The 22003-nt window shown below is 36.6% G+C and overlaps 1 protein-coding gene across 2 annotated transcripts; it reads left to right on the top strand.

The window, feature by feature from the left end:
- Positions 1 to 3856: 3856 nt before the first annotated feature.
- lzts2b (leucine zipper, putative tumor suppressor 2b) lies at positions 3857 to 21309 on the top strand. 2 transcript variants are annotated; one of them, XM_042768175.1, is made up of 5 exons: positions 3857 to 3945; positions 15576 to 16016; positions 16892 to 17425; positions 18579 to 18848; positions 20413 to 21309. In XM_042768175.1, exons 2-5 carry the CDS (start codon positions 15603 to 15605, stop codon positions 21016 to 21018), a joined length of 1824 nt encoding a protein of 607 aa, XP_042624109.1. In that variant the 5' UTR covers positions 3857 to 3945; positions 15576 to 15602; the 3' UTR covers positions 21019 to 21309. The 2 variants fall into 2 exon arrangements, with proteins under 2 accessions (XP_042624109.1, XP_042624108.1); XM_042768174.1 differs by lacking the exon at positions 3857 to 3945 and adding an exon at positions 12393 to 12515.
- Positions 21310 to 22003: the final 694 nt, after the last annotated feature.

Raw genomic sequence — 22003 nt, forward strand, 5'->3', positions numbered from 1 at the left:
GACGACACAACACAGACATCTACGTCATACCTGTTCTGCACCTCTTTCGTAACATTTCGCAAGATAAATATTATATTCATAAAAAATAATTCGCGAAATGCATACCGAAATGTAATTTATTTTGATTAGAAATGGAATCTTTGAAAGAGTCTCTCCTTCACAAAGTAAAAATAAAAAGCAGTTGAATGTTCAATGAATGTTAACTGAAATCAGCATTATTGTAAATAATCCGATCAGTTGTTAAATTGTTCTATTGTTCTTGCGGCATTGAATAAAAAGTAAAAATATAAACATCAAAAACAAAGCGCACAAGAAAATGAGAGACTTATTATTATTATTATTATTATTATTATTATTATTATTATATACAACAACACATTGATGATCACAATAGTTTAAAAAAAAACAGATGAGTTTTAATGGTGACCACTAGATGGAAGCACAGACTAAAAGACAGAAAATAATCTTGTGTTACTGAGCACCTACTTTCTACTGACTACAGTAAATTAATATTCATGTAAAAGTTCATTTAGTGTGTTACATTTACTAATTTACTAACTCTGTCCCATAAACCATATGAACAAATAAGAAATGATGCAGAAAACACCAGCCAGTCTTTCCAAACAATGAAGATGAAGGGACTTGAACTGTCCATAGAAAAATAAAAGTATCATTAAAATAGTTCATATGAGCTTTATGTGATGAACATATGCAGATATCGAGCATCTTGTCAGCACCATGTTTTACATTCACTTTTATGTATTTGACAGAGCCTTTGGCAGTGCATTTATACTTTACTATAGCTAGAACTGATGATTTCACTGCATGTTCTAGGACAGGAGCTGCCAGTGTTTCTGCCAGAGGCCAGTAGGACACAATGTTCCACATCAGTTAGATGAGTGACAGTGTGCCTTCTGACGGATCCCTTTAAACACAGCTTGCTGTAAACCCCATCTGAACCCAGTTCTGCATCACAGCAGGACCTTCACGACCTGATACAGAACCACTGCTCTGCTGGAGAGAGAGAGAGAGAGAGAGAGAGATGATGTCCTTCAGGAAGCAGGTTAGGATTGGGTTCTTGTACTAGTCTCTTTACTCGTCAAATCGCAGGTTATCAGGAATAAACTGTCTTTAAGAAAACATTTACACATGCATCTATCATGCATGACCTAAAGTCACATCAAAGCCACATCATCATCATCATCATCATCATCATCTCCCCAGACTGGGCCTCAAGCAATCAAGACTAGAACAGTGTATTTTCTACGATCTGACATTGTTCTCATAGTTTCCGAGCAGAGCAGCAGTTCATGCAGACGTCTGCGGTCGAATCTGGAGGCAATTCTGAGCCTGAACTCACTGCAATCAGCTGAAACCTGATGTAGATGGAATGTGAAGACGGCAGACGTGGAACCAACGCACAGAAATTGGATTTGCATTGCTGTTTGCATTGCCCACAGGGTATTTGCATGTGACTAAATGGCGGAAAAGATTCATTTATGTTAATGTTTCATGGAGTGCACACTGGAACACGTTCAAACAAATCAAAGAAACCTCCATGAGCTCCTGTTTTGAGATCCAGCATGGTTTCCTCGGTTTTAGCTGCAGGATTTAGTTTCCTGTCTAGATTAACATGAGACGCACAAATGAGCTTCATTCATGAGCGTCAATGAGACATGTGGGACAAACCCAGGGTGTAAAAGTTTCACCTCAGACACACCTGACTGCCTCCTGCTCACCGCTCTGTCATACACACACACGTTTGGAATGTTTTCGATCAGATATTAACATACACAGACTGGATTTCAAACAGGACACACCTTTTTCAGACACAAATGGACTTTACACAGGAAGGAGTGTGACTATTAATGATTTAAACTATATTTACCCCTTAAAATCAACCAAGTTAAATACATTTTTTGGCTGTTGTTAATGTTTATTAGCTCTATGCCTGTGTGTTCCTCTTTATTTAGTTGACTTAATAAATAAAGTTTTAGTATATCGTCCAAAAAATAGATTTTTCAAAGATAGAGAGATCATCAATGGAGTACATTCTACAAAAACATACAATTTCAGTCTTTCACTCAAGTTTAATTCAGTGTGTTACTTGCCATTTCTTTGTAATGAATGAAAATTGTTTCAACAGCGTAGATACAAACACATTCCCTTTAGTTTTAAAAAATATGTTCTAATAATGTTTTCCTAATGTCCTCATTAAATTCCAAGTTTTTTTCTGAATGTTCTCTGAACATTAAATATCTTTTAAAAACGTTTTTGTTTGTTTGTTTAAGGGAACATTCCATTTTATCATTTTGCAAACATTATGGAAATACAACATTTGAATTTTCTCAGAACAAGTAGTAACACTGATTATGAACATTCTAATGATGTTACTTGCTAATCATGTTTTATCATAACTTTCAGAGAACCTTGTCGTATTTCTTAGAACTTTTTCATTACAGATCACACACACAACAATATAAACACGTTATATATGTCATAATATAACCGTACACCTCGCACTCTATTCACAGTCTGCTGCTGGCTGATAAACACTAGCTGATGTCCGCTGGAACAGTGGGAGACTGATTGCGTTGGGAACAACAATGAACAATAGCTCTGTTTGCCCACGTCAGGACATTCCTGGACATTCCAGAACATTCCATTGTCTGATCTCTCTCAGTCTGTTAACCCGCACTGTTTACCAGCCACAAGACCGAAACTCAAGATGTAGTGATGATGAAGAACCGGTCTTGCTTCTGTGTCTGCTCTGAGCGCATGCGTCCTCTCAGGTCACCAGCACTTCAGCACACACAGGGGGAAAGCGGATGGTTTGTAAATGTGCGAGACCTTCCTGGCCCAGTTTCTCACAGAGATCTGCTCCAAGAACCAGTAAATCCTGGAGGCTTCTAGAAGACGGCATGCTGCTGTGAAGAGGCCAGGCACGTCTGGAATCCACTGGCTTGCTGTTCATCAGATTCTCATGAGCTCAAAGCTCTTGTTAGACCAGTTTTTCGAGTGTTTGTAGCATTTGAAGAGCTCAGGTCATGAATAACACAGACACTCATTTCCTGTGCATTAAAGGGAAGGGCTGATACCAGACGAGAGAGAACAGGTGGACGAGAGGCTGAGAGAATGTGTAGGGTTTGACCGATGGGCTGGACATGTATTTTATATGATTCAGCAGTAATTAGATCAATCCATGGCTGTTTCGCTCAATAAACCAAAAACATTCTATACATCCCTCAGGATCAGAGTGTCTGCTAAATGGGTTAAATGTAAATCTTTTTTCCAGGTTTTCTATGACCATGTCAGAAAAGGCCTGGGAAAGTTCTGAATTTCTGAAAAGCACGTAAACATCTGAATGTCTGAATCTTCCAACCATTAAAACCCTGAAAACAAGTTACTACCTTAATCTAGATAATAAAATAAAATAAAGTATATAGATAATAGAATGATAAAATATACAGATAAAAATAAGGTTATATATTCGCAGTCTGTACACTCATGGAAAATAACTCATACAGGAACGTATATAAAATATCAAACAAATCAGACTTTTTAGCTTTCTATGTAGTAACGAACAATAGTAGCAGAATGTCTGTGCTAAAAGACTAAAACCAAACCGAAACGACTGAACCGAAGAAAATACAAAGGCAACTATTGCGAAGGTCCATCTTATGAATATTAATGACGTTTTCATAAACGTCCTGAAGCGTCCAGTCACCTAACCTCATTAATATTCATTACGCCAACTCCTTCAACACAGCCGGGCTCGTTCATTGGCGATCTGCGTAGCGCCCGCCCACCAGCGTCAGGCGTTTAGCCAATCGGTGAATCCCTCTTGACGCGCGCCACGTGATGTAATTAATATTCACTAGTCTACAGTTCGTCTCAGTGGCGAGCGCTCGGACAGTGGATGATGATCATAAAGCCTACAGTATGGTGAGTACAGGCGGTTCTTCTGTACGATAATCCGACACACAGATGATATACAGACTGGTGTACTTAACGATCATGTTTTATAGCGATGAGAGAAGTTATAAACTGTGACAGCGTCGCTTATTGAGTTTCCCTCAGTTTTGGAACGCGCCAATGTTGCGTTTGACTTTAAACTTCATCGGTTTACGAGACAGAAAGGTTATCCCGACTTTAAAATATACTTCTTTCAGTCATTCTTCACCGTTGGTTTGGTTTATCAGTGATTATCTTAAGGTTTAAAGGTCTCCTCGTGTCAGTTCTGTCACCGATTGTTTACAGTAAACAGCTAAACTTCCTCATTAGTTCAGCATTAACTGTTAACTGTTTAACCCTCGCTGATCAAATGCTCTAAATCAGGGTTTTTAACCAAAGATATCCCATTATAAAAGCAAAAAACTGTTTTTTAAAGGTATTTTATATCTTGTATCTCCACAGACCCCTGTCTATAACCACTATTAATTATAATAATGATCTCTTTGCTTAATGTTTTGGTTTAGTTTAATAGGGTTGTGTTGGAGAAAATAGCAATGAGTTGAAGTCTTGGTTCATTCAGAGTAAACAGTTGATAAAGAAGGCATATATATATATACAGTACAGGTCAAAAGTTTGGAAACATTACTATTTTTAATGTTTTTGAAAGAAGTCTCTTCTGCTCATCAAGCCTGCATTTATTTGATCAAAAAGTACAGAAAAAACAGTAATATTGTGAAATATTTTTACAACTTAAAATAGTTTTCTATTTGAATATACTTAAAAAAAAAAATTATTCCTGTGATGCAAAGCTGAATTTTCAGCATCATTACTCCAGCCTTCAGTGTCACATGTAACATCCAGTCTATCACATGATCATTTAGAAATCATTCTAATATTCTGATTTATTATGAGTGTTGGAAACAGTTCTGCTGTCGAATATATTTGATGAATAAAAGGTTAAAAAAGAACTGCATTCATTCAAAATAAAAAAAAAATTCTAATAATATATATTCTAATAATACTTTTTATCAAGTTAACACATCCTTGCTGAATAAAAGTATTGATTTTATTTAAAAAAAGAAAGAAAAAAAATTACTGACCCCAAAATACTGACCAGTAGTGTATATTGTTATTACAAAATATTTATATTTTAAAAACATAGCTTCTTTTTTTTTTTTTACTTTTACTTTGTATTCATCAAAGTATCCTAAAAAAGTATCACATGTTCTGAAAAAATATTAAGCAGCAGAACTGTTTCCAACTTTGATAATGAATCATCATATTAGAATGATTTCTAAAGGACCATGTGATAATGATCCTAAAAATTCAGCTTTGCATCACAGAAATAAAATGATGATAATTTAAAGTATAATAAATTTAAAAACAATTATTTTAAATTGTAATAATATATCACAATATTACATTTTTTTCTGTATTTTTGATCAAATAAATGCAGGCTTGATGAGCAGAAGACACTTCTTTCAAAAACATTAAAAATAGTAATGTTTCCAAACTTTTGACCTGTACTGTATATATACAAGCTAAAGTAAAATAGTTGCACAAGTGCAGTTTTCTTTCCCTTGTTTACATTTCCTGTTGAAACAGGAAGTTTATCTTAACTGGTCAAGGTCTGTCTGGTTAGTTCTGTCCAGTTAGCCTCTGCTGGTATGTTGTAAGCACACCAAAGAGCATCTTTGTCCATTGGCAGGCATTCAGAAAGTGTCTGTGACTTGTGGATAGTTCCCCAGTCAGTGTAATATCATCATCGTGCTTCATCAGTGACTTTTACTCTTACAGCTCACGTGATTTTGCTCAAAATGCTCAAAGATGCCAGATTTCAGAATGCGTGTTTCCTGCACTGCCATCAAGATGAAGAGAGCACAGAGTTAAAATATCATTCATTTTCTCCAGAGGGAACTGAAAGGGTTAAAGTCAGCTGAGGAGAGCCACGAGCAATCGATGGTATATGCAATGCCGAAGCCAAAACAATATTTAATAACCATGTTTAACAGCGGAAGTATTGAAGCTTGCTTATATTTAAAAAATCCAAAAGGTAGTTGCGACTTTTTATCTCACAGTTTGGACATTATTTATAAGAATTGCAAGATATAAACTCACAGCTCTGCTTCAGTTGTGAGACATAAACTGAGGATTCAGAGATAGTGTTCAATGTTCAAATAAAGGTGTGAGCGTTAGTTCAGAGCACATGCGTGTGATTTTGTGATGAATACACTGTTCAGAAATAAGAATAATACGTGAACCCGCAGGCATTATTCCATAATAAACGTTGACATTTGACTTCATTGCATGCTGTGAGTGACGTCCAGTGATTAATATTGTAAATAGCTGATTATCTATCACTGCTGTCACACAGATGCACATGAGTTTAAACCGTCGGCATGCTGAAACGTGACAGGAGTTCAGTCAGACATTTACTGACCCAGTGACCTCGAATCAGCCGCGTTTCTGGGACGAATCACTGAACGAGGTTTGATCCTTAATGAAGTCTGTTTGATTAGACGAAGACGTTTCATGTTCGTTGACACGTCAGGCTCCAGACGCGAGCAGATAGTGGCATTAGTGGATAAAGGACTCTGTGCTGATTGCTATCTGTTTATTGTAGCGCTGATATCAGAGCGCAGCTGGCCTTGAATGCAGAAACCGGTCTAATCTGAGCGATCTGCATCAAGAACTTCTGTTTCCGGCTGAAGAGCTTCTTAATGTTCACACAGCAGCAGAATACGCTCTCAGTCCTGTTAAATACAGATACTCTCTTGTATTTTTGGGGTTTACGGCCACATTATTGCATGCTGCTTGATTGGAACCACACTGGACACTAGTTGCTGTCCGTTGACCATTAATTAAGAGTATACAGATGAATTTGCACCTCAGTTGCATTCGTTTAGTTCCCAAACTGGGAAGGTGTTCATAGAAATCGATCAATTTAGACTAAAAACAATCAAAATAAAACACATTAAAAATATTGAATTTTTCTTGCGTGTCATATGATCATTAACTGACATAAAAAAAAGTGAATATGTGGCTAAATTATTGAAATAAAAACCAAAACATAAATAAAAAATAAATAATATATCAAATCTCAAATGGGTACCGATGACAAAAAAAGATTACCAAAATATAAAATGTATGTACATTTGAAATGAGTTTTTTTTTCCAGACAAAACATTTTAACATTGCTCATCCTCCTTCAGTAAAGTTTAAGTCTATAAAATGAGTAAATAAATTAACATTTAAAATAAAGAAACTCTATAAAATAAATAAATTACTACATTTAAAATAAAGAAAGTCTATAAAATAAATAAATTACTACATTAGAATAAAGAGAATCTATCAAATAAATTAACTGCCATCAGAAAATCACGAACATGTGAATATGTTGTTAAATTATTGAAAATCTCAAGGAGACTTCAAGAAAATATTTACGCTCAAAGGGGTTCGGATGACAAAGAAAGTTTGGGAATAGTAAATAATGTCATATTTTCATTTATAGACGTCACAATGGAGATTTACTTTGTCTTTTAGGCTCTTAAGAGTGTTGCTGAGAGCGAGAGAGTCTTTTCTCAGTGATGTGAAATCTGGATTCTGGCTCTACCTGTTCCCAGATCAGCTTCCCTGAGTGAATCTCGAGCGTTTCCGTACTGATGATGATGTTAGTGGTGTTTGTTGAGCGTGTAGGGGTGTTGTTTAGGCTCAGAGATGTTAGTTCAGTATTTGTAAAAGTCTCTGTATAGTGGCCATGAAGCAGCTGTGCTGGAGTCAAGCTCTGGTTTCCAAGTGCTGATGGTGCGGGTGAAGCTCATGATGGTCAAACCCACATCCGCTGCTCCTCCAGGCAGTCTATAAACAAACTCTCTCTACACACACAAAAAAAAAAAAAAAAAAAAAACAAAAACAAACAAAAACACACACACACACACACACACGTTCACGCTCAGAGTGAAGGTGATGACATCATTTCCTGTGCAACCACTTGTTGTTGATGTTGTTGTCGTCGCTCCTCTGGGAGCATCTCAAAGTTTCTCAGGGAAGTGTGTGTGAGAGAGAGAGAGAAAAATATACAGTATTTGCGTGAGAAAATGACAAAAAAAATCATAATTGTTAAATATTAATATTTTAGATACTATTATAGTTTTTATTAATGTTTTAAATTAGTTTTCTTTGTTTTGTTTTCAACTTAATTGTAGCTTTAATTTGTTTTTGTCATTTGTATATTTTTTTTTAAATATGTCTAGGTGTCTTCATTTTTAATTCAGTTTTAGTTAAAAAAAAAAAGCTAAAAACCTTATTTACATCAAGCTAAACTAAATAAAAATTAGAAATAAAATAAGTATTTTTTTATATATATTTTATTTTTATTTCAGGTAACAACTTTTTACAGTTTAGCTTTAGTCAGCGATAACCCTGCTCTGCAGTATACTTTAGAGTTAACTAGTGTATTCCATATCATTACAGTAATTATTAAATCAGGGGAAATGTATTTAAATCTAAAAATAATATAAACAAAAATAATTTCACAATGCAAAAGATCCTAAAATAGGTTTTACTTTCAGATGCATTCTTAAAAGGCTTTTTGAGAGTCACATCTATGCTGCTTTCATCGAGTTTGTTTTGCAATCTATTAATATAATTGCATTATATCTGAAATGCACATGAATCAGGTGTGGCTTCCCGTCACCCGTAGCTCTCTGAAAACTCTATTAATGCACGCTCTATTTATAGAGCCGTCATCGGAGCAGACGAAGCCTTTTGTGTGTGTTAAAGGTCTCTGTTGTGATTGATTTTCATCAGATATCAGCCGAGACAAAAGCAGACGTCCAGTCGTTTATATAAACGCTGAGAGCGATGCAGTAATTCAGCCAAACGTGGAGATTGTGTGATTGTTTACTCATTTCTGTGTTCAGTCTGTGCACTGTTGTTTTGTTAGTGGAACATTAAAAGAGATCTTCAGCAGATATGGTCTTCACAGACAGTGACCTGAGATTTAACCTCTAAAAATTATGAAATCACAATAAAAGTTCTATTTGAAGTCATACAATGCTCACTTTGACCAAAAGTATTGTTTTTATTAAAAGTCACAAAAACAAATAAAAACACAATTATAATTTAAGTATTGTAATCAAATGATTTTTTTATTATTATTTATTTATTAACCAAGCATATTGTACAAACCAGAGTCCATATAACCAAACAAGTCATGTGTATTCAGGGAAAAAATGACAGAAAAACAAGTGTATTTGTTTCCAAATACATTTTAATATTAATGTTAAGTTGTTCAGTCATAGCCATTTTACTTATGAATATAACAAACAAATATAATAAGTAAATAAATAAATAATTGCTATATATTTTTAATCATCATCCAATGAGAAACACTTTAACATCACATCAGCTACAGAATTTAATCTTAGCATCCTTTTGTTAATAATTTTTCAATTCTCTACCAAATAAATGTGTGCTTTAGGACACTAATAAATGACTAATGGCTTTAGAGGCATTTTTAACATCACATGACTCTTGCACAGGCTTATGGATTATTGTTTTTATACCGTAACGTTGCTTTTTATGGTCCTTTTTGGAGCTGTCCTTTAACTCTCCTTAACCACTACAAACATAATCATAATTTGACAGGGAAAGCATGCAGGAACTGAGTGGATCTTTTCACGTCTTTTCACTACGCTGCAGGATTCTCTGATTCTTCGTGGGTTAATCGTCAGAGACTTCTGTTATTTTTTTTGGTCATCTAAAGTAGGTCTGTTGTAGGGAGTGTTCCCAGTGAGCGCTTGGCACTGCCGGGCACCCGAAGTGACCCGCAGCTGTCCGGATCTCTGTCCTCGTGTCCCAGCACAGAAACACAAGCACACAAACTGGGCCGCGATGATCGCAGGCCGAACAGAAGAGAAGAAGAGTCCGAGGATTCAGAGCAAGGCTGCAAATACAGATTCAGATAAATGATTCATCTGTTCAGGATTCGTTCAATATTGAACCCTATTAAGCAAAAATAAAAGACTCCACAATGACTAAACTCAAACTCAACAATGGTACAAGTTCTGAGTTAGAACTGCGAGCACTAAACAATAATAAATATTAATAAAAATCAATTCACTCGTTAAAGATTATTGGAGTATGTTTTACAAGAAAATACTATTTCTGTTGCCATTTCTCCTTAGAAATACATTTCATTAATGCATTTGGCACTTACAGTACATTGCATTTAAGCTATACATTTGTTTTATATTCAGTTCATGCATTTTTGCCCTTCATGCAATTGAAATGCATGACTTACATCTATAAATTCGGCAGACCCTTTTATCCAAAGCAAGCAATACATTTGATCAGTTCATGCATTCCCTGGGAATCGAACCCATGATATTGGCGTTCAAGTACCATGTTCAATTGTAGAAATTGCAAGTAAATTTTACAAAAAATTACAACAAAACTGCAAGTAACACATTAAATTAAACATGAAATTTAGAAGTAGAAAGACTGAAACAGTATTTTCTTGTAAAACATACTTTTTCTTTTTCTCCAGACATCAGCCCTTGACCCAGAATATCCTGTGCTTGTATCAGAATATATTTTTAATGGCCTCATTCTGAGAAATCTGATCATAAATATGGTGTCTGATCAAAGGTAGGAGCAGCTTTTCGTCTCCTCACAGCAGATCCCAGCATCACCCATCATCTCTTATATAACAGCAGCTCCTGCAGGATTTAGTGTCCTACTGAATCTGCTGACCTGAGGACTGATAACAACAGCTTAATAACATTATAAACTCAAGGTTAAAGGAATAGTTCACCCAAAAAAAAATCATTAGGGTCCAATCAATGTATTTTGTCCCTTGTGTGGATGATAAACATTATGGATGGATGACAAGATTGTAAATTCAAAGCTTGTGTTAATAAAACATCATATTATATGCATGAAGAGGAAAGACGGACAGAGGCGTCCTGATAGAGAGAGTGTGTGTGTGTGTGTGTGTGTGTGTGTGTGTGTGTGTGGACCAATGTTGACTGAAGGTGTGTGTTTTGGAGCTGATCCCGATTATATTTTCTCGTCCCGTATCGTTCTGTTCTCTTTGCAGAATCTTGGACCTCGTCGCTTTGCTCTGCCTGTAGAACCAATTTAACTGTGTCCAGTGTGACCCATTTACAGGACCTGAGAGAGACACACAGCACGCTGTAGCCTACTTACACTAGCCTATATATGCCAGCACAGCACGCTCATTCAAAAGTTTGCTCTGGAAGTGTGTGTGAAGAGAGATGATGATGTATTTAATCGGTGTTTGCATTCGTCACTGTCATCATGAGTGTTTATTTGTTGAAGCTTCACTGTTAGTATTGCTCATGCAAATGCTATGCACACTAAAGTCAACTAATTGTCTTATTTGGCTGGTTTTGGGTTTGTCAGATGACATTCAGTGTGTTGTATTTATATAGTAGATGTCTGTCATGAACTCAGATGATCTGCGTTCAGCGATCTCAGATTTTCCACGTTGAGCTATTTGTGATGCTCGTATGTCCCTGAGGTTTGATCGCACAGATCTGTGGCCCAGAATACTTTACAAGGAGTAAAATTAGTAGCAGCTCGTCTAAAAACTGAAGATGATGAGGGTCCCGTTTACACCTGCTATTAACATCCGTCTCAGCTGATCCGATCGCAAGGGAACAGCATTAAATACCCAGATAACAGGGAACGTTCTCCCAACGTTCTGGCAAGGTTCTCCCAGAGTTAGGATCGTTAATGGAACGTTTGTTCAGAGATTTTTTTATTCATGGAATGTTTTTTTCCTAAAACATTTTAAATGTTCCAACATTTGAAACCACTTTGGAAACTTTTTGTATTCAAAAGTTACAACTTTTGAAACATTTTAAAAAGTAACATTCTCATGAATGCAGAATGATACAATGGAATGTTCCCTTGATGTTCCTGTAAACAAGAGAAAAATGTTTCTAAAACATTTAAAAAAAAAACTTTCCAGGGTGTAGAAAGAAATTTTAAAAAGAAGTACCTTATTATCTTGATCTTTATGTTTTTTAACTTATTTTAGAGCTTGGTTTTGTCTTGTTTCCATTCATTTTAAGTCATCTTGAGGCCCTCTAGTGGATGTCAGACCCCTGGTTGAGAATCACTGAATCATTAGAGTGTGTGTGCGTGTGTGTTTAATGGTTCTGTACGGTCTAGTGTTGTCGGTATTGTTTGATTCATGTTAGAAGGAGGCAGAGACAAAGTAAGAAGGAGGCAGAGACAGAGGAAGAAAACAGAAGGAGGCAGAGACAGAGGAAGATGGTGAGCGCTGGGAGGGGTTCGAGAACAAGCGCTGGTCTCTCTAGGATGGAGACTGAGCTATATTTTACATGTGAGAGAAATGAGTCTCCCTCAGGGACACACACACACACACACACACACACACACACACACACACGAGACACAGTGGGACTGTAGTACTTCAGCTAGTGAAAGTGAAGGGACTGACGGACACAGACACAGATGCATCGGTATCAGTGACACAGAACCAAACGACATGCAGGATTTAACATCAGGTATGTGACTAAACTAACTGTGTGTGTGTGTGTGTGTGTGTGTGTGTGTGTGTGTGTGTGTGTGTGTGAAACTGTATCATTGTTTGACAGGCATTAGGAGACCACGAGTACAATCTTAAAACCGCATTGTTCAGACTAAACTCAGATGTTTTGTAGTTTAGAGATACAGTAAGAGTTTAAAGATATGAAATCAGTGTGAAGCAGCTCAGATCATCTGATGAGAAATGTTTGAGTTTGTCCCGGCTGACAGGGAATGTTCTCACAACTTTCACTAACATTTATTAACAGCTATATAAATGGTAGAACAAAATGTTTATGGAATGTTCTTGTAACTATATTAATATTTGATATATGTTCTCATCGTGTCGAGAGAAAATGTTCCTTGAACAAATTTCTCTGGATGTCTTGATGTTATCTGCCCTTGTTGAACGTTCTCATAATGTTGAGAAAATGTTCTTAGAACAACATTCTCAAAATGTCCTTATGTTGTTCTAAGAAACATTTTTGTAACCTTTTAATAACAAAAATCTGGACATTTGAATGTTCTTAGAATAGTAGAATTTTTTAAAACATATATATATATATATAAAAAAATTAAATAATGTTATATGTTGGGTGGAAAAGTTAGTAGAATGTTGTAAAACTGTTTTTTTTTTTGTAACCTTTAAGTAACGTTCTAATCATGATAAGAAAACTGGAAACTTTAACGTTTTAGAAACATTTCAAAACAATGTTCCCACAACGGTTTTATAACCTAAATTTGTTCCCCGAGGCATCACGATCTCTGTATTTTGATTGCAGACGTACAAATCTTGGCAAATCTGAGCAGTTTGAGACACTGACATTTAAAGTCTAGAAGAGACGTGAAATTACTATATTTTTATTTTTTTATCATGAGAAACATCTGAGAAGCTGGAGATTTAAAGCTCAACATAAGATAACATTCACAACTCATTTGACTTCCGTAATTTGATGAACTTCCAAGTAATTCTGAAAAGAATCAATAACAACTGGAATTAAGGAAGTAAATGAGTCTGTTTTGATGTCATGCGACTTAAAACAAAACCCTCACATTGTTCTGTGTTTAATCTCATTGTTGTCTTCAACAAAATGTCAGATTTGTCAGAGGGAAGTAGGAGGCAGCAAAAGCTGAAAGGCTTTTTCACTTGGGTCACGCTGCTTTGGAGTGTTCTCTGCGTCTCAGAACAATGTGAAGGAGATCGGTGTACTGCTGTGTGTTTATCAAAAAAACTCAACAAAATCAATCTAATTCCTAATCTCTATGTAAAGTCATTCAGGAAGAGATCTGGATCAGTGATCCTGCATATGATGCATTTGGTCAAAGCAGCACAGTTGGGTTTCTGTAAATACAGATCTGACGACTCAAACAACCAAGTGAGGGATTTTGGCTGCAAACAGTTCTTCATTACATTTTCATTCATTATGCAAATTGACTTGAGGAACAAGCAGTTCATCATAGTACACGATGGCAAGAGGAAACTAGATCAGTACACAAACTAGAGCAGAAGAGGAAGATACAGATTCATTTTTCATATTTAAATAGGAGTCATTGTAGCACGTGTCTTTGTTTATGGTTGTAGTTAGTTTAGTTCTGCTGTCTTCAGCTGTTTTCTGAAGGTTATGATGGTCATATGGAGATTTAAGCTCATTCCACCACTCAGGAACAGAGACGGTGAAGGTTCTGGAAAGCGACTTTGTGCTGTGTTGTGTGTCGTTCCCGAAGGCTTGAATTTGATGCTTGAAGTTCAGCTGTAAGAGATGGTTGATGGCAAATTTGAGTGATGTTCCTTGTCATATTGTGAATGCTTCATTAGTCAGGTTTTGATATTAACGCTTGTCTGGGAAAAGTGGATTTTTTTAAAGGGGGCAAGTTAAGGAGAATTTTACTTGCCCGACCGGACAGCTAACCTGACTAAAACATCAAACGTTCAAAAGATTATGAGGGAAGCATGGAAACTATGCTGAGAATGATTCAGATTTTATTAGATTCAAAGAACCAAAGAATAAATCAAAACAAATAAACTGTAACAAAAAATCAAAAACTCATAGATTGTATTTATAACATGTGATGAGAAATCAAAACAAATGAGTGGAACCGCAAATTGAGAATGTTGAGTTTGTATTTATAACATGTGATAAGCAATACCACACGATCAAGAGTGCTGTTTTCCCAAATATCAGCACGATAGCAAATGTGACAAGTTGTTAATATTAAGTGACTTTTATTTTAGACAATATAGACTGATGAGAATAAAGATCAGAGAAGAACAGTCGTGCAACCCAGTAGTGATTCGTTACTTAATGATTCAGTGTTTTTGAACGAATCGGGTGAGTCAATGATTCAGTGAGCCATTCATAAAGAATATGTAAGTAAGAGCTGATATAACACTGATGGGAATATTGGTTTTCAGACACCACCAAAAAAAATCCACTTTTCTTTCTGGACAAGTGAATGATTAATAAAGAAAATGTTTGACCTTTCATTAAAATAACAACTTGCTCCACCTCTGAAATGACTTTGTTCTGCTGCTGATGTCTTCTAGGCTGGGCAGGCTGTTGGTTAAAGGTTAAATGACTAATTTCTGCTTCACCAAAATGAATCATAATCAGTTTGAACAGCCCAACTATATAACATGCATGACATCATCCTGTAGCAGATCTATACAGGTGGAGCTGGGGATGGTGGAGGGTTTCTGAAGATGTGAATAATGATGTGATTATATAGAACCTGTCAGACTGTGCCATCTAGAGCTTCATGACAGAACTTTGTATTAATTATGCAGCTCTGAAATACAATGTGAAATGTTTCTTCCACATTCTGGTTAAAGCTAAGGAAACACACAGATGTTATGAACCGTTATTTAATCGGCTTTAGTGATTGTATTGTTAGAAACTGTTGAGGCAGATCAAATTGGGATACATTTTTCTAATCTAGATTAATCCCGTATGCTGCTGAGCACTAGACTACATGAATCCTGATGAGAAGACCAGCAGGACATTCACGGTTTCTCCAGTAACCTGAGTTTTCTCTTCATGCAGGTTTTCTGATCTCGCGTGTCATCGGTCATGGCGCTGGTCCAGTCTCTCCCCGTGTCCATTGACCATCCGGGACCGGGCCTGGACCCGCGTCTCCATCCCGCCTCACCTCCCCTGATGGGAGCGATGGGTGCCGTCAGCAGCATGATGCAGAGTCACGTCACTTATCCTGACCGCGCTAACATAGAGGTCAGCACCAAATTCCGCAAGGGCACGCCGGGCTCCGGACGCCTGCTGTCCGAAACCTCTCAGGACGTTCAGGTGGGAAGCCGGACTCCGTCCAGCAAGAGAAGGAACATCGTTGGTAGAGCCAAGGACTTCGGTACTCGTTCATATTCGCATGAGGACTTGATAAGAGACTGGGACGATAATCATCTAGATGTGGGTTCGACTGGTTTGGACGGACCTCCGAAACTGGTTCCGGTGTCTGGACATCTAGAAAGAGTGAGTATTAGGGATTTATAAAATAATCCTGCTCCCCTCTCTCATCTCCTATCACTCCCTGTGTTATAATAAAGACAATATCTTTAAAAAAAATTATATGAGAAAGGTCTTTAACACAAATAATTTGATAACACTATTAAATGTAATTTTTATCTCTTATTTATACTGTATTGTGCTGGCTATGCAATTTTTAATGCTTTATTATTTTAATTTCCTTCAAACATTTTATGACATTTTTTTAATCACTTTTATGGAAATCATTTTGTATGCCATGTGTGCTATATAAAACTGGCCTAATTAACATTTCATACAATTGCATTTTTAATTTTAAGTGCTTTATTTTTAAATTAAGACAAAAAAAAGGGAATGAAATGTAATATTATCCATTTATCAGCCATATGAACAAAGTTACCAGCTTATGGATTGTAGGGTTGGGTGATGTCTACCAAAATTGGCATCAGATGATGTCTACATTCGGGGGGGGGGGTTAAAGGTTAAATGACTAATTTCTGCTTCACCAAAATGAATCATAATCAGTTTGAACAGCCCAACTATATAACATGCATGACATCATCCTGTAGCAGATCTATACAGGTGGAGCTGGGGATGGTGGAGGGTTTCTGAAGATGTGAATAATGATGTGATTATATAGAACCTGTCAGACTGTGCCATCTAGAGTTTCATGACAGAACTTTGTATTAATTATGCAAAGGGGGGGGGGCATTTTTTATAGCATTTTGCTATACCAAAGTTGATCTAGTCACATGCTCACTAATTGAGCACCATCTGTTACATCACTAAAACATTTATTTTTATCACTGTCTGCATGGTAATGCATGAGGATCCTCATGATTTCTAATGTTTGTTTCTCTCAGAACACTCAGCAGGCCATAATCAGACCCACTGCCTTCAAACCCGTGGTCCCTAGGAGCCGTAACGGCGTGCAGTATCTGTCCCCGCGGCTCGGAGCCGGTCTGTCGGGAAGCCAAGGAAACCTCAGCATGTTTTCTCCTGAAGACGAGGATGTTGTGCCGGCGACGATGGAACGGCGCAGTTCTTACAGTGGCGCTCGCAACGCTTTGGTCAGCCAGTCCTTTACCATGACGGACACGGCTCGCAACTCTTTAACCAACCTGCCGGCGTATAACAGCCCCGTGTACAACCCCAGCCACAGTGAGGCGAGCAAACATCACGGACACTCCAACTCCGACAGCGGCCGCTCCTCGTCCAGCAAGAGCACGGGCTCCCTGAGCGGCCGCGGCCCCCTGCTGACCGACCCGCTGTCCCCGCCGCCCATCCAGACCTACGAGGCCATCGTCAGAGACCTGGAGGACAAACTGAGGGAGCGAGACCTGGAGCTGCGGCAGCTCAGAGAAAACCTGGACGAGAACGAAGTAGCCATATGTCAGGTGTGTGAGAGACAAAACCAGAAAGCAGTCTCTATTTGGAAGGTTTATCAAGAAAAGAATTAGGTTTACCCTCAAGACTTGAAAGTTTAGAGTAAAGCCAGACTACTGTGGAAAAATACCAAATATTAAAACCGATATGAAAAGGAATGAGGAAACTCTGAGCTCAACGGTCAGTTCCAGAAGGAAACACCTCCATAGAAATAAGTTTTTAATAATAATAGATATAAATAATAATTATAATAATAATATAATTTAAAATGAGCATGAAAATTAGTCTGGTACAATGCATTAAATAGAAACATTTATGTTAAAAATTGTACACTGTCCCTTTTCAAATAAATTAAGAGGAAGAAAAATTACATAAATATAAAGAAAAAAAAATATATATATATATACTGTATACAGACATACACACACAAACACACATATATATATATATATAAACTATTAAATTATATATATTAAAAATATACATACTGTATGTATACACATACACAATATATGTACACAAATTTTATAATTTAATACTTTATTGTAATTTTATATATATATATATACACACACACACACAATATATGTAAACAGCATTTATAATTTAATATTTTGTTTTTTTTAAATGTATATTAAATATGATTAATATATTACAATAAAGAATTGCATTTAAATATATATGTAATTTTTAATGTACAATTAATTGTAATAGAATTAAAAAATAAAAAAAAAAAAAAAAAAAAACAACAACAAAATACAAACACTTTATATCTCCAAAAAAATACACCAAATACACATTCAAAAAGCCCAAAATCACAAATCTAATAAATTAAGTTTTGTCTTAAATCAGAGTTTGTAAATTTTGATTAATCCTTAAGCTGGTTGGTTTGGTTCAGGGCTCAGATCTTTGTATTAAAATCTCTATAAAGAAAACGATGAGGAAATTACTTTTAGTACAAAAACAACACACTACAATTATAACGATAATGACTCAGAGGAACAATATCATCTTAATCACAATAACAATAAAAATTCTTCAGCTCAATAACAACAAAAACATTAACAGCATCGTTGGTGTGGATGCTAATGTAGTTATCGTTTTTGGTGTTAGTTGGACTTAAACACACAAACTTCTAAACGTTCTGTGTGTGTGTTTGTGCAGGTGTACGAGGAGCGTCAGAAGCGCACGGAGCTGGAGATGGAGGAGTTCAGACAGACGTGTGCGGCTAAGATGCAGAAGGCGTCTCATAAAGCGCAGCGCGAGCATCAGCTCCTGCAGCTCCAGGTGTTCCAGCTGCAGCAGGAGAAGAAGAAGCAGCAGGAGGACACGACGCAGCTCCTGCAGGAGCGCCAGAGGCTCGAGGAGCGCTGCGCCTCCTACGAACGAGAACACACACAGCTGGGGCCCAGACTGGAGGAGACCAAGTGGGAGGTGAGGGGTCAGTAGAGCGGAGACGAGGTCACGTCACAGGATCTTCTAACACATACATCAGTTCTGCACTTTCAAATGACAATTTATACGAATTAAATTAATATATGTATTATTTTAGGGTTTCTGCAAGGTTTATGAAGGTAAATTTAAGTTTCTAATACCTTTTTAAAAGCAAATAAATGAAAGGGAACTCAATATGTCAATAAATGTAGACAATACATGTTGTATTAGGACACTAAAAGTTTGGAAATAAAATGTCAAACCCATCTCCATTACTTGAATTTAACAAAAAAAGAACAAAATAGCTCAACGAGAATATGGAAATAATATTTATTTCCTGTACTTTCTGATCACACTGCACAAAAGTGATGCTCTTCCTCAGTGTTTTTGTCATTTTCCAATGCAAAACAAAATTCAAGATAAATGCAAAAAATGACACAAGTCCTGTTTTTTTTTTTTTAAAGAAATTTATTAAAATTAAGTAAATTAAATATCTGCCAATGGGCTCAGAAAAATCAACTTCTAAAGGAAAGATACTAGTTCTTGTTTTAATCAAGCTTGATTTTGTTCAGTTTCTCATAAAACAAGACTTCATGTGTTCATCTCAAATAAATATTGATGTTAGGGTGTTTAGATATTTGTACAGACAAATACTGACAAAGATATACATTTTTTGCAGTGTATGCAACATGACTTTAAAATGTAAGACTTTCTGCTCCAATTTAAGACCTTGATTTGTGAAAGGACAGAGTAAGACTTTAAGACCCACATGCATTTTAAATAAAACTATGGTAACTTCTACACAAGTATATTAAGTCAATATGCATTTTATCAAGTCAGGGAACACTACATAGGGATCATTGAATCAGAACACAGCTTAAGTTTAAGCTAAAACACCGTTGTTAAAGTCCAATAATGATCATGTGGTTTGCAGTGCCATTTTTAAGTGTTAGTATGTGGCACAAAAACTGGTGCCGCTTCATTTGATTGAGTTTGTCATTTTGTGTCATTAGCTACATTTCCAAACTTGGAATGTACTTCATAAAATGTTTGAGAATAAAACACCATTTCCACCAAGAGTACAGAATCTTTGATGTGAATAATCACTATTAAAATACTAAAAAAGTTGCTGCACACTGCAAAAAATGCTTTTCTTCGATTTTTTTTGTCTTGTTTCCAACCAAAATATCTAAAAATTCTTAAATCAAGAAGGATTTTTTAGACAAGCAAAAATTGTTTTGTTTTCAGAAAAAACATGTAAAAAACAAGCTAAATAATCTCATCAATAAGATTTTTTTTTTTCCCCATTGGCAGATTATTTTGCTGGTTCTAAGCAAAAACTCACTTTATTTTGACAAACAAAACAACTTTAACACATCACATCTGAAAACAAAACAATAATGTGTACTTGTCTCGAAAATGCTTCTTGATTTATGAATTTTTAGATATTTTGGCTGGAAACAAGACAAAAAAACTAAGAAAGAAAAGTGTTTTTTGCAGTGCATGCTTCACATTAGCAGTGGTTTCTCAGCTGTAGGTTCTGAACTGGCTGCGTCTCTCTCAGGTGTGTCAGAAGTCTGGAGAGATCTCACTGCTGAAGCAGCAGATGAAGGACCTGCAGGGCGATCTGGCGCAGCGCGTCGGTGAGCTGGTGACGCTGCGGGGACAGCTGCGAGAGGTTCGAGCCGAGCTGCAGACGTGTCAGAGTCAGCTGCAGGAGGCACACACAGCCTCACACACACGGACGCTGGAGCTCGAGGTCTGCGAGAACGAACTGCAGCGCCGCAAGAGCGAGAACGAGCTGCTCCGAGAGAAAATAAGCCATCTGGAAGAAGAGTCGTCTCACCTGCGCACCGACGACAGCGAGGAGCTGAAAGCACACAAGCAGCAGATCGACAGGCTGAAGGCGGAGCTCGCTTATGAAAGCCAGCGCGCGTCCAATCAGGCGTCTGCGTTCGAGAGCGAGAGGAAGAGCTGGGAGGAGGAGAAGGATAAAGTGATTCGGTATCAGACGCAGCTGCAGCAGAACTACGTGCAGATGTACAAAAGGAACCGAGATCTGGAGCGGTCGCTCCGTCAGCTCAGCCTCGAGCTGGAGTCCCGGGAACAGGACGACGACAGCAGCGGAAACGAAGTCACGTTCGACGACATCGCTGCCACCGAGATCTGATACAACCAATCGTCTACCAGAATAAATAACTCTTTTGGACACGTGACACACAGTTTGTTGGCAAACTCACAGAAGTGCACTTTTGTGTCATCAGCTACATTTCCATCCGAAGTTGTGAATTAAAATAAAGCACCGTTTCCATCAAGAGAAAAAAATCTTTGGAGCAAATAACTATTAAAATGTTTTTTTGCGCCTCAGAGTGAAATGTTGTTAGGTTACGTTCGGATGCCTGACGTTTGGGACGCAATCATGCGAGAGGGATTTATAACGGATCATTTTGAGACTCATATAACACCGAAATAGAAACACTTAAAAAAAAAATAAAAAAAAATTAAAAATAAAATAAAAAACTAATCAATATGAGAATAAAGTCGTAGAAATACAAGATTAAATTATTGTAAGATTAAAGTGTGTGTTTTGAAAATAGTCGTAGCTTTGTGTGATTATTCTCAAAATAATACTTTACTCTTTCATCGCACAGTGCTACAACTTTTCTCATAATTGACTTTTTTCAAAATATATCAACTTTAGTCTTACAATACTTTAATCTAGTATTTGTATGATTTTATTCTAGTATTTTTTTAAATATATAAAATTTAATCTATCAATACTATGACTTTATTCTCAAAATATTATGACTTTAATCTCATATTTCTACAACTTTACTCTCATACTGCTGTGACTTTTCGGTAATTTTGACTTCATTCTCAAAATATTACATCTTTAAAGTCAAAAATCGCCAGATCTAAATCATAGAAATACAAGATTAAAGTTGTAATATTTTGAAAATAAAGTAAAAAATATATTTTTTATTATGGCACTAAAACGCTGTCGTTGGCTCAGGCTTTTCAGAACGAGTAAAACTGTATTTGAGTGCTTTTTGATTCCAAAAGTACAGTTATACTGTGATTGTGGCGTGTCAGAATTACTGTAACCGAGTGTCTGATTAGTAAACGCTGCTCATGTCTTTGTTGAACTCATAATT

The sequence above is a fragment of the Cyprinus carpio genome, chromosome A12 (genome assembly GCF_018340385.1).
Source record: "Cyprinus carpio isolate SPL01 chromosome A12, ASM1834038v1, whole genome shotgun sequence".
NCBI classification, from domain to species: Eukaryota; Metazoa; Chordata; class Actinopteri; order Cypriniformes; family Cyprinidae; genus Cyprinus; species Cyprinus carpio.

What these genes read in the sequence shown, in the direction of transcription:
- lzts2b (XM_042768175.1), top strand. Translation starts at nt 15,603, where the DNA reads ATGGCGCTGGTCCAGTCTCTCCCCGTGTCCATTGACCATCCGGGACCG. An exon ending in ACGAAGTAGCCATATGTCAG is followed by an intron (nt 17,426 to 18,578) that starts GTGTGTGAGAGA and finishes GTGTTTGTGCAG; the next exon opens with GTGTACGAGGAGCGTCAGAA. An exon ending in TGGAGGAGACCAAGTGGGAG is followed by an intron (nt 18,849 to 20,412) that starts GTGAGGGGTCAG and finishes CGTCTCTCTCAG; the next exon opens with GTGTGTCAGAAGTCTGGAGA.